The 12,985-nt window shown below is 37.7% G+C and overlaps 1 protein-coding gene across 15 annotated transcripts in view; it reads left to right on the top strand.

Moving 5' to 3' along the window:
• MCF2L (MCF.2 cell line derived transforming sequence like) overlaps positions 1 to 12,985 on the top strand; it is a 148,186-nt gene that overhangs the window by 108,807 nt on the left and 26,394 nt on the right. For all 15 annotated transcript variants that reach the window (XM_056500544.1, XM_056500121.1, XM_056500464.1 and 12 more), the window contains 5 exons: positions 25 to 115; positions 9,444 to 9,563; positions 10,375 to 10,491; positions 10,999 to 11,148; positions 11,810 to 11,934. In XM_056500544.1, coding sequence (XP_056356519.1) covers positions 25 to 115; positions 9,444 to 9,563; positions 10,375 to 10,491; positions 10,999 to 11,148; positions 11,810 to 11,934 — 603 coding nt within the window. The remainder of the gene's footprint in view (positions 1 to 24; positions 116 to 9,443; positions 9,564 to 10,374; positions 10,492 to 10,998; positions 11,149 to 11,809; positions 11,935 to 12,985) is intronic.

The following is a 12,985-nucleotide window of genomic DNA, read 5'->3' as shown; positions in this document are numbered from 1 at the left end:
TGTTTTCTTCTTCTCCAAACTTAGTTTACGAGATGCTGGAATTGGATTTATTCTCGTCATAGACCGCAGGCAGGACAAATGGACCTCTGTGAAAGCCTCCATACTGCGGATAGCAGTGAGTACTGCCTTAAATTACTCCTTAGAACGATTCTTCTGTCTTGAATCTTGTTGAATCTTCCTCTAATGAGTGGAAAAGCATAATTTTTTTTTCTCTTCTACAATATGTCAGTTAATAGATGATACAGAAGGTATCCAGTAGGTGTTTTGTATCCCAGACAGAGCATCGTGTGTCTGTGATGAGCTTTTAATGCAGTCTGCAGCTCAGGATACCTTCCAAAGTATGCACTTGGAGAGAGAGAGTGTGTGTGAGTGTGAGCATGCAGCCCTCCCAAGTGGGAGCTCATATTTGCAGGGACATCCCATGGGTCCCAGAGTTTGGGTCCACTTTTCACTATTCAAGTGAGTTTCCCTTTTATAAAGAAATGAGGGTGAGGCTCTTGTTTGAGTTTACCACTTGTGAAAGGATTTCACATGGAAAAGCTGGTCTTGTGATGTTTGATTTAAAACAAGGATTACATGTATAAGCAAGAAAATCTTATGTGCCTTCTGTGGTCAATCAACAGTACATGCTCTTAACTTTCCCAGTCTCCCTTTCAATTAATATTTTTTAATCAGAAAAAGAAGCTTATTAGAAGCTTTTTTTTTTTTTTTTTTTTTTTTTTTTTACAGATTCATGTTTATCATGTGCTTATTCTACTGCTGGTTTACATGGGTTTTTTTAGTGTTGATTGGTTCATGGTTGGTTGCCTTTTTATTCTTCCTTGTTATCCTTGCTTGAATTGTTGTGTCTAGTCCTTCCAGAAAAAAAAAAAAAAAAAAAGCTGTAACTATCTTTTAATTTTTAATGGCTGAAAAAATTTGACTCTGTAAGATAAAACTCAAATCGAAACAGTAAATGTCACTTTAATGTGGCCTGATTATGGCCAAAGATTTTTTTTGTTTATTATAAGTTAAAGGTAGTTCATTACTTTAAAGTAATAGATTTTTAAAGGTAGTATATTACTCCCACTATATGATGTTTTGGGAATGAATATATAATGATATAATATTCCCATGATACAATTTTTTACACAATAATTATGGTAGGAATGTTAAGAGATTGAAAATACATTGGAGTATCAGCAAAATTTACTTTTGCAGCTCATCTTGAAATTTTGACATGCAGCATGGAGCAGATTCCATTAGTGAAAACTGAGAGCAGCATAATTAGGATGATTGAAGGAAATGGACTCTATCTGGAGATTTGAGATCTCCTTCAAAAGTCAGTGCTGTAGTTTCTGTTCAAGGACAGAGAAGAGTTGCACAGATTATTGGGGTTGTAAGGGCTAGGGAGCAGCTACAGACAGGTTGCTTTTAGCCATGATAACATTTATGGTAACGTTCCTCCAGTGGCTGTGACTTTGCTTTGAAGCACAGTGAACAGAACTGAGCAGCTATTCCCCATTATAAGGGATCTGTCACTGCCATGATGGTGTTGGTGCCTAAGGGATTTGCCCAGAGAAGAGTGTTATGTGCAGGAGCACTGAACACTTGCAGTACTGCTGCTGATGGGTTATTTTGCTTTTTTCAGCTTTTCTGAAAGAAGAATCATGTTTCTTAGCTGACATCTAATCTGTTAAAGGCATGATTTTTCATATTTTCCTCTCTTGTTGAACAGCAACTATGTTTTGAATTGTACTACTGATAGGCAGAGATTTCTTTTGAATGACTCAGAGTTAACTTGAGACTTCCACTTGTTTGGTTTTCCTAACAGTCAGAATTGTCTTTTGGTGGTTAATGAAGCATCTCAGTGTTATTTGGGCTATCCTGTACTTGATGTCTGAAAGGCTGATAGCTCTGGCACTTTCAATCACAGAATGGTTTGGATAGGAAGGGACCTTAAAGATCATCTAGTTCCAGCCCCCTCTGAAAGGGACACCTTTCACTAGACAAGGTGGCTCAAAGCCCCACCTAAGCCTGGCCTTGAACACTTCCAGGGACAGGAAATTCCCAGCTTCTCTGAGTAACCTGTTCTAGTGCCTTACTAGCCCCACAGTAAAGAATTTCTTCCTGATGTCTTATCTAAACCTACCTTCTTTCAATTTGAAGCCATTCCCCCTTGTCCGGTCACCACCTACTCTTGTAAAAAGCCCCTGTTCAGTGCCTTTTTTTTTTTTTTTTTTTTTTTTTTTTTTTTTTTTTTTTTTTCTATTGCTAAGGCTTATTCCTGTGGAGAGCGGTATCATGTTATTTGAGAAGAGAGTAAGAGAGTTTTGGCTGTCAGTTTATTCGTTGTCATTTCTGCCATCTTTCCTGTTTTTTCTCTAATTATCCTGAGGGAGTTGACCTTCTTGATTTATGAAATCAGAAATGGCAGCATAGGGTGCTGTGGCTGGAGCACTGCCCAACAGGAATATCCTGGCTGGAGCATCTGCCCATCACTAATACCCTGGCAACTGTAGGACCTGTATTTGTAGGCACTGAGCAGCTGTTAAACAGAAATTCATTCTGGCATGTATTTCTTACTATTATTTCTTGTTATTTTCAAGACTTTTCATACACATTTGGTTTGTACTAGTGGGTATTGGAAGTATGTTTTGAAACAAAACTAGCAAAATGTTTTGTTTCAGGCTGAAATTATTGTGGAAAATATATTATTAAAAATTTCTAAGCTTCATTTTCCTCCTTTGTTGTTAGGGCTACTTTTTTTCCCTGGGGCAGAAAATGAGCAATGAAGAGCTGAATCTGTATTTCATGCTGATACTTAAGTGTTGTTGTAGTCAGGACTCTGGAGATGAGGTTAACCTATTTTTGCAGACAGTGGCAGGTCAGTGGCTGCTGCTGCAGCACATGCAGTGCAGTGGGACTGAGAGCAAAGCCAAAGGCTTGGGCTGAAATATGGCCCTTCTTTTCCTGGGATGTGACAGAGATTGTGGCAAGAGCATGCCCAGCATTCAGACTTTGCTGTTGTTTTATTCTACTTGGTGAAGTTACAATGGGCAGGCAGCCAATACCAATACCCATGTTGGTATTAGCAAGAGCAAGACTTGCAGACTCTGTGGCTTACAGAAGTTGTTGCACACAACATTATTCTTTTTGTTTTTTACCTGATTTAGCTGAAATGAAGTTATTAGCCTAGGAAGAATCTGGGATAGTCAGGCTGAGAGGTGAAGTTCTGGTAGAGATTCCAAGAGCCAAGTTTCATGTTAAGTGTGAAGTCTTGATAGCAAGTTGTCATGTTGTTAGAGAGACAGTAGAATTTGAAAGTTCTTACAAGAAAAATACTGGAGTTAGTAGTTTTAAATTGTTCAGTTTTATTACATTGTTGTTTGAAGATACAAAATTTTTTCAACTTTTTGCAGTGTCACCTGCAGCAATTCTTCTAAATTTGTGTTAGAATGTCCTGTTTTCAGTTAAACACAGTATTCAGGATATAAAGAGACATGCAAGACCTTGCAGAACCTTTTAACTCCTGGGGCTGGGCAGTTGTGTAGTCTCATGGAGACTGCAAGGAGAGACTGCAAGGAGAAGCAGTCATGTTGCCTGGTAAAGCAGCTCCTTTGTCCCAGTTGAAGTTGGGTGAATGACAAATGCCAGACAAATTGATCCACTTGTACTTTCCATCTAGATAAAAATGGCTCTTTTTTTTCTCTTTTTAATTTTTTTCTTCTTTTTTTTTTTTTTTTTTTGTTTGTTTTTGTTTTGTTTTTGTTTTTGTTTTCTTTTCTCTCTTAATGTTATCATACCCAAACAAGCAATATTCAATCCACAGTTGTAGGAGCAAGGCATTGCTCTCTTCACAGTTCCAGTGTATTTTCTTTAAAAAATGAAGTCTATGTCATTACATTGTATTAGTCTCTTGTCTCTTGTCATCATTGTCTTCCTCCACCTAGAGGGAAAGGCTGCAGTGTGAACTCACTCTTTTAGACAAAAAAAAGCTGCATTCAACATCATTAAAAGTTTTACCATAGCCACCAATCAACCTCATGTTGATGGTCCAGGGAAAATAAACTCCTTGGTGTGTCAGGAATAACATACCTGTGGGCCACTGCTCTTGAGTAAGCAGCTAGGATGGAGGTTGTTTCAGAGTGATAGTGAGGAATTTTCACCCAGTTACAAAACTTTGCAGCCCTTTTTAAATGTGCCAAGTGTCAATGGGTTTTGTTCAGCCTCCTGGAGAAGAAGTTCGCTTTGTGATTTGCTAACTAAGGATGCACTGTGTGCAGATTTCTTCTTTTTTTGGACTGCCTTGTTCAGAGCACTGCTTTTCTAAGCTGTTCATAAATCAAAATGCAGTCTTCACTGCAACAGCAGCTTATCCCATTAATTTCTTTGAAGAAATTTTCTTTGAAGAGGGCCAGGACCATCTGGAATCTTAGTGGTTTGATATCCAAGGTGAGAAACACTGAATTGCAACAATCCAGCTTTGAGTTCTTTGGCCTTGTTTGTAGAGATGTTAAGTGTCTTAGTGAGTTCTTGATGTAAAAAAGATATGTTTTATAGGTGGTGCCCCATGAAAGGCACTATTTTATATTTACATGGGATAGGTATTTCCCATTAGCTCAGTTTCTAGTTAGCTCTTTGCATCATGTCCTGAAAAGTATAATGACACCTCACACTTTGTATGGCTTAAGTTTGAAAATACTGCTCTTCTTTCAGCCCTGGTCATGTTTCTCATTTTACTTGGATTTCAGACTAGAACTTGGCAGTATAATGAAGCTGGAACAGTATTTGTATTAATTTTGTGGCTCTTATTATGAATGAGTACAGAAAATGATAAATGAGTAAGTTTATTTTGAGATCAGTATGGTTTTGTCTGACTGCTTTGGATGTTTTGAGACTACTACACATGCAGGCACTTTTGCAGTTATCCTTGTGTAGTGAGCCATTTTTCTTTCTTTTATGTATTTGTTTAGTATGTAAAAACAGAGAAGTGAGTCACTTAAACTCAGAAAGCAGGATCATAATGTCACAAGCATTAAGGAGATCTAATGCAAAACAGTTCTATATTTTTAAAACTAGATTTCAAGCTCCTGGTTTTTAGGACTGATTTAATTCCAGATTCTTTTGTGACAAAAATTATGTGTAAGGCACTTGTTCATTCTAGCCATTCTAAAAGTCTTAAAAAAATAGGTAAGCAAGTACTTACTAGGCCCTTTATATACAGAAGTACTTTGGAAAGAAGTGCTCTGTGGCCTATGGCATACTAGTAAATGCAGAAGGAAAAACACCACCAGAATTTGGTAATGTGGGTATTTTGAAGCTGTTCATAAAATGGAAATTAGTGTTCTTCCAAATATTTTGAGACAGAACTACTAAAACCAAGTCAAGCACTAGCTCTTGGATGGCTCACGTGGTAACAGTATTTCTGCAAGCTGGCTTAACTTCAGGGTCAGTACTGGTGGTACATGCTGCCTCTCTGTCAGTAATTTCTGTGAGGAAAAATGATAGTTAGGATTATTTCCAACTGACATGTGGTCCAGAGGAGGCCACAAAGGTGATCAGATGTGTGGAGCATCTCTCCTGTGAGAACAGGCTGAGAGAACTGAGGTTGCTCAGAAGAGAAGAAAGCTCTGGGCCAGACCTCACTGCAGCCTTCTGCTATTTAAAGGGGGCTTATAAAATAGAGGGACAGTGACTTTACACAGTCAGATAGTGAGTAGATAGGATGAGGGGGAGGTGTTTTAAACTGAATGAGGAGAGACTCACATTACATGTTAGGAAGAAATTATCTACTTAGTGCTTTAGTGGGGCACTGGAACAGGCTGCCCAGAGAAGCTGAGGACGTCTCAACCCTGGAAGTGTTCAAAGAAAGGCTGGATGAGGACCTGAGCAATGTAGTCTAGTGGAAAGTGTTCCTGCCCTGGGGGGAGGGGGGTTGGGTTTGGATATAAGTGATCTTTAAGGTCCTTTTCAATCCAATCCATTCTGTGATTATATGGTAATTTGATTTTACATTTTGCCCAGAACTCAACTGGGTTCAGTCTGTGCATTTTCCCCTTTCCAGAAAACTGGGGCATGCAGTGAAAGGCTCCCCATCTCTGAGAAGCAGATGCCTCAAAGCAGGCAGGTTAACCTGCTCCTGAGAAATTATTAACTGGTTTTTGGGAGAATTTAAGATTGTTCCTTATTTTGTCCAGCCAGGAAAGGTTCTTCCCCATATTCTAGGTTCAGGATACTTGTAGGACCACAAAGATCTCAGTGTATTGGAACACTTTGATCCTGGGGTTGTGCTGTATACAAATTCCTGGTTTGGTCAGGTTTCATTTAAAGCTGATAACAGTGTGCACATCCACATCATCTTCTCTTTGGAATTGGCACTGACCTGACTGGATGAGAAAGTGAAGGAGATGAGTAGGTACAAAACTAATCCCATGACTGTCATGAAGCATCAAACAAGTGCAAGTGAGATGAATGAATATATGGGCTGGGCTCTCCTAATTTTTGCAGAGAATATGAAAAACATAACCCCTAGTCTCTTTTACATTGGCATTAAATCAGATAAATGCAATATTTGAGACAAATGTTAGGGAAACTGTTAATATTAATTAATCTAGTAAAGAAAGAAACTTTAGGGGGAAAAACAACCCAGTTTTTGAACATAGAAACCCTTCAACAAGTCTGAGTAAAGTTCATTGACTTCAATGAAACAGTCCTTGAAGGCACTTTATTTGATAGCACTGCTAAACATAACATGAATATTTTTTGGTGCTTAATATTTAGCAAAGCATTATTGAGAAGTCATTGTTTGTTGTCTGGTTAGCATACAATGGCTTCAAACAAATGCACTGCTGGACTCTGCTGGAACAGAGAATTTTTGTTTTGTTCCAGTGTCCAGGGTGAAGTTGACTTGTCAATGAAGTTCACAGGCATCTACAGAATATCCCTTACATCACAGTATTGTCTCTGCAAGCCACCAGGGCTTTAGCAAAAAAATGTTAGGAAAAATAGTAGTATTTTAGCAGTGTAGATACAACCTTTGATAACCTGTAACAGCTGGAAAAAGTCCAATATTGTTTACTGTAGCACAACTTCCCTTTCTTGTTTCACAAAAATCAATTTGCAGATTTGACTCTTAGCCACCACAAGGGAAAGAGGAATCATTTTTTAAGATATGGGGTTTTTTGGAAGGAAAAAACCAAATACAGACAGACTAGTGGAGACAAGTTTATGCTGTAGACAAAGTCAAAGTAATCTAGAATTTGAGCTTTTGTTCAGAGAGAAAGGAAATTTCTGACAGGTTTTGAATGGGAATTCAAGTGACACAAGACTGTGTTGAGTTCAACAGCATAATTTTGGGTTGACACATTGAGACAGAAAATAATTGTAATGCATATTCTCTGTTCTCATTGACTTGAACACCATACTTAATTTCATCATGCAATTAAACTATGTCATAAGAACTAATATACAGTCCAGAAAAATTTACTGTTAGATGGCATTTGAGTACTGCTGTTTGCTTTAGTAATAGCCTAAACGTTATAAAATCACAAACTGGGTTGGGAGGGACCTTGAAAGACCATCTGGCCCAACAATTCTGGGGAAAGGGAGCCTAGATGAGGTTATCTAGCACCCTGTCCAGGACATTTCCCAGCTCTCCAAGGCTGAATGGATTGCAGATATTGGCTGCCATAGCCAGTGGATCTGGACTTCACGTGGTGGGGTGGATGTCTCACAAGGAGATATCTTTTAGATAACACATTTTGAAAAAAACAAGGTATCTCTTTTATTATTTTTATGCTGAAGTATTTGTGTTGCCACTGAATAAACTTTGGATTTTGGAAGTTAAAGGTAAAAAGTAACTGCTCAGTCGGACTGAGTACTGCTGTTACAGGCACAAAATAAATTGACATGTCTGTTGAATGAGAGAAGTAAATTCAGCTGTTGTTTTAAAATGCTTATCCAGGAAATTTAATTAAAGAATTTTTTTGTCTGTTGTTTAAATGTCTCTTAAATAAATTTGTGGGTTTACTTTGTATGGTAATTCAGAAAAAATAGTAAAAAAAAGCATAATCTTTTCTTTTTCTTCTGAATACAGTCAGAAATATTCTATGAAAAATTTTTCCTCTGATAACTGTGGGTTAGTAAATTCACAGACTGTACTTTTAAATGAACTTTAAGTGTAATACTTAAGTGTACTTTTAAAATTAATTTTATATTGCAAATCGGAGGAGCTAGTGAGGGTCTTCAGAATTACCTGGTTTCTGTTCCCAGCCCTCAGACTCCTTTCTAGAAAATTTGGATGTTACTGAAGTGGAGGCAGACTGAGAAGCTCAAGCCTTTAAGGCTCCTTAGCCAAATGAAATCTTGGTTGTGTACTGAATATCTGGGGTACCAAATATTCTGTGAAGTTTTCCAGAAAAGTGTTAAACTACTTTTCCCTTTAAAAGTTGTTCATTTCTAATGCTAAGTACCTGGAACCCTTGGAAACCTCAAAATTATTATTAAATCACTCTTCAACCTTGCAAATACCAATAGTTCTAGTAGGCTTGGAACAGAGGATAGCATAACAGCTCCTTCAGTCAGTGGGGATTTTTGGTTGGCTTTTTTTATTCCCTCTGGTAAACCAGTTTGCTAGAAAAGTGAAATAATTTCCAACAGTATAATGAAGAAAATTGCATACTTAATCATTATAATGATCATTTCTTTAGTGAATTTCACTGCCTTCCTACAGTGGAAATACTGAATAGAGGAGAATGTTTCCAAGAGTGGCTAAATGCCAAATATGCAAATCTCTGCCACAGCAGAGGTGGATTTTTAATAATTTAATGCTGGGGTTTTTTTGTTTCTTCTCTCTTCTGCTTTCCCTCTATCTGTTGTAGAACTGGGAAAGGTCCATCAAATTGCTAGTTGGGAGCTGATGAGTAAAAACAGAACTGAGAATTTTTATGCTTGATTTTTATTTTTGTCAGCCAAATTAAAGCTTATTTCTTAGTTGCTGCCTGAGAAATTCATCCTCTGTGGCAAAAATTGTGTAGCCAACTGTCAAGGTTGCTACAAATTAGAAATTTGTTGTTAGGTTGTCACACAATAGTGGAGGTTTCTTTGGCGCCTTATATTAAGGAGAAGATGAAGTAACCATGAAAGTCTTGCTGTTGAAAAATACTAAGCCACTGCTGTTTGTTCATTAGCCTCCTTGGGTAGGTTGTAATCTTAGCTGAAGAGCAGTACAAGCCAGCCCTGAAAAAAAATTTATTCCAAGAGAATAGATCCCTGTTCCCAAAGACAAGTGAATGTCTTTTGAATGAAGCTCTTTGTACTAGCCATGCAACAATATGATTGGTCACCCCATTATGGGAGGCCTTTGATACAGTTAGTTTGTGGTATATTAGGGGCTTCTCCTTGTTCAAAAATATCTTCTGGAGCTGAGACACAGAAAATAACAGGCTGAACTTGCTCTGCAGGCATCTTTCCCAGGAAACCTGCAATTAGTCCTCGTTCTGCGCCCAACAGGATTTTTCCATCGCGCTCTCTCGGACATTGCGTTCAGATTCAACAGAGATGAGCTTAAAATGAAAGTACCTGTAAGTAATCCTCTGCTTTCACTTTACTACCAGGAACCTGTGAAAGTTCTTAGGGTAACCAGGGAGGACCAAACTCCAACAAAAAGCCATGTTTAGAGGCAGCTCTGACAATTTCAGCTAATTCCTGGTGGCTTTTTCTTGAAAGAGTCTGTGAATTTTGAAGTAGCTGCATTTCCCATGGACAAGCACTATGCTCTCTGTCACTTGAGCAAACATACAGTGGATGCCTGTTGTTATGTCACCAGTACACCCACAGATTGTACTTTTGTTTGCAAGTGTACAGCATTTCTATTTTAAAAGAAAATTTGAAGCTATATGAGTTGATGATATAGAAGTTATTGTACTTGTAAGATGTTTCAAGGGGGAAAGATGGTCTTTAAGAAAATTTTCCCCCATCTTTAATTTATTTTGGGGAACCAGTCCTTACATGACAAATCCATGTAGGCACTATTATTCTGTCCTGCAGACCCAGGATAACAAGGAAAAATTAACAAGAAATGAATGTGGCTTTTAGAAAATAGCCAAGTATGGTTTATCAAGATAAAAAAATCTGGCAGCGTTATGCTGTATAATCCATAAACTTTTTATTTTTTTTAATATGCCTGGTGCCCGTGCTCATATTCAGTCATTTACATTTACATCATCTTCAACTGAAGTTTGTTTTTCTATACCCAGAGGCAGCAGCTCCATCTCTCACTTTATATTAAAGTGCATCTTCTCTGTGTGTGCAGGATGTCTGAAGGATGAGGCTTAGAATCCTCAGCAAGGGACTTGTCACCACTGATCACGTTCACTTTTTTCTGTCCTGCAGATCATAATGCTGGGCTCAGTATCAGAACTGCAGGGCTACATTGATAAGACACAATTAACAGAGGATCTTGGTGGCACCCTGGATTACTGCCACAACAGATGGCTGTCCCGTCGCACTGTGAGTCTCAGGTTTTGTTTTAACTTCTCAGTTTAATGAACCCTTCTGTTTTATACCCTGTCATTTATAAAACAGATTCCAAGTGATGCAAGTTGACTTGCTCAGTGTGAGAAGATGTTCCCAATGGTACTTAGTCATCTTAGAGAAATAATATGAGTAATAACTTGGGAGTGGCTTTCTGAACACTTGGAGTGAAGGAACTACAGTGTGTTATTGTGTTGAGGTTTGTTGGTTTTGCTACAAGAAAGAAAAATCTCAAGTTGTAAAATAACTCCAGATTATAAAATATGAAGAAGATACACCTGATACCAGCCTAAGAAAAATATACAATTAAGGAATTAATGGTGACGGTATCTGTTGCTTGCAAAATTCTACTTTGGCCATTTTTCAGTCTTGTAATTCATCTGTTTGGGTTTGTTTTGAGAGCTATATTTTGTGTGCTTGTGTTTGTTTGTACATATGTGTGTGATGAGCATGAAACATCTTTAATGCTTTTTGCTCCAAAAGGCTATAGAAGGTTTCGCCCAAAAGGTTAAGCAAACAGCTCAGATTCTTCAGTCCTTTGGGACTGAGCTGGCTGAAACAGAACTACCAAATGATGTGCAATCAACCAGCTCCCTTCTTGCAACACACACAGAAAAGAAGGACAAAATGAAGGTATGTAATTTTTCGTAGAGATGCTGGCTTCTAGTTAATTTCTTTTAATTTATAGCTAGCAACATTAATGGAAAATATGGATAATGTTAATAGTAATAATGTGAACCATTGATATTTTTTGAACTAAGTTTTTTTGATGTTAAAAATCCTTTTTGTGTTGAAAAATGACATTTCTTGAAACTAAGCTTCCATATGTACAAGTGCATAATGGATTGTATGTGAAACAGTAATTTCTTTGTAAGTAGTGGTGTGTTTAATTTGTAGTTTTGTTTGCAACAGGAAATTTGATTGTATTTGCATGCATATTAAAATACATGGCCTTTTGAAGCATGAACAAATGTTCTTTCAAAAAGGATTAAATGAAAGCTATTTGGTGGTTTCAGAACTGTGCATCTAAAATTTTTGAGATATTTGTAGCCTAAAGCTACACTACAAGGCTGTCTACCATGAAAATTCAACTCAGTTACACTGGGGTCTTAAGATGGCAAACATGGAAGAAGCTGACATTTATTATTTATTGTGTGTTGTCAGCCACTGTTTTTAATAAAACTGTGCTTGCTCAAAAATGCTATTGAAATCCTTTTTTCAATTTAGTGCCGTGTGAATTCTACTTAAAAAAACACACTGCTACAGCATGTGGGGTTTTTGTTTTGTTTTGTAGGAGGATATCAGGGTAGCAGTGGAACAGGGAGATGATATCCTTGGAAGTATTACAAAACCAGTTACTGAGAATCCTGAATACAAACTGAATCAAGATCAGCTAGATAATCAAACAACAGTAGAAAGGTGAGAGGTGTCAAACACTAAACATGCTGCTTTTCTGCTTTTTAAACTCCTCCTCAGCTCCTTTCTTTAATTCTATATTTATGCTTTGCAAGTAAGTAAATGTTGCCATGTGAACATTATAAAACATTTCAGAAACAACTCCTCTGTTGTCAGATCTGTCCTGAGCAAAGTAACCCCCTAATGCCCACTGTGGGGTCACCTGGCTACAGGGAAATGGGGTTGGAATTCTGATACCACACAACAATGTTCCTTTCATTTTTGTCACATTTGGACTATGTACTTGAATATCTTTTCCTTATTTCAAAGAATACCAATGCTTTATTTAGAAACTAAAGTGCAATCCCAGAAATGTTGCTGCTGTACAGAAGGCATGAGGGGAAGACTGAAGTGATCTATCCCTTCTTTTCAGTAGATTTGTCCATTTCCATTAGGTCCCTTTGAAGTGGGAGAAGTTTTTTCTTTTATACCTGATAATTTATCAGTGTTGTTAGTAACCTGTAAAGGTCTGCCAGGGTCTACACCATTCTTGAAGTACCTAAGCACCAATTTCCTATGTGCTTCCTTTGGGAATATAAGTAGTAGGTATTGTTTTCCTTTGCTCCCTGCCTGCCACATACACACCCCCCTCACTTTACTGCCAGGTTTGAAGACATTATATCACTGTAGCACAGATGTAAATTTTCACAAAGCTATGAAAGCATAGCTCATTTCCCCCAGGCAGTATTCTGCATTCTTTTTTTGTCTGTCATTCTGTGTTTCTGTTACACTCAGGCTGACTTTCTTTCCAAATAACTGTCCATTCCAATCCACAAAGCTTGGCAGAAGTCACTTTTTTTGGTCACTGTTACTATCTGCTATCCAAGGATGATCAGGGTGGGGGCTGCTAATTTATCCATAACATTCCTATTCAATACAATATCTGCTGGAAGCTGGAACAAACTCTGTGTGTGCATGTGTCACTGCCTTTTTTCTGGTTGGTTTTAGCTTGTAAATTCAGAGATCATTTCTGTACCATTAAAGACAAAAGTTTATTAAAATTCTGGTGTGTAGC

The sequence above is a fragment of the Oenanthe melanoleuca genome, chromosome 1 (assembly GCF_029582105.1).
Source record: "Oenanthe melanoleuca isolate GR-GAL-2019-014 chromosome 1, OMel1.0, whole genome shotgun sequence".
Taxonomy (NCBI): Eukaryota; Metazoa; Chordata; class Aves; order Passeriformes; family Muscicapidae; genus Oenanthe; species Oenanthe melanoleuca.
The sequence above is the reverse complement of the archived record's forward strand: the minus strand, read 5'-3'. Positions and strand labels throughout refer to the sequence as shown.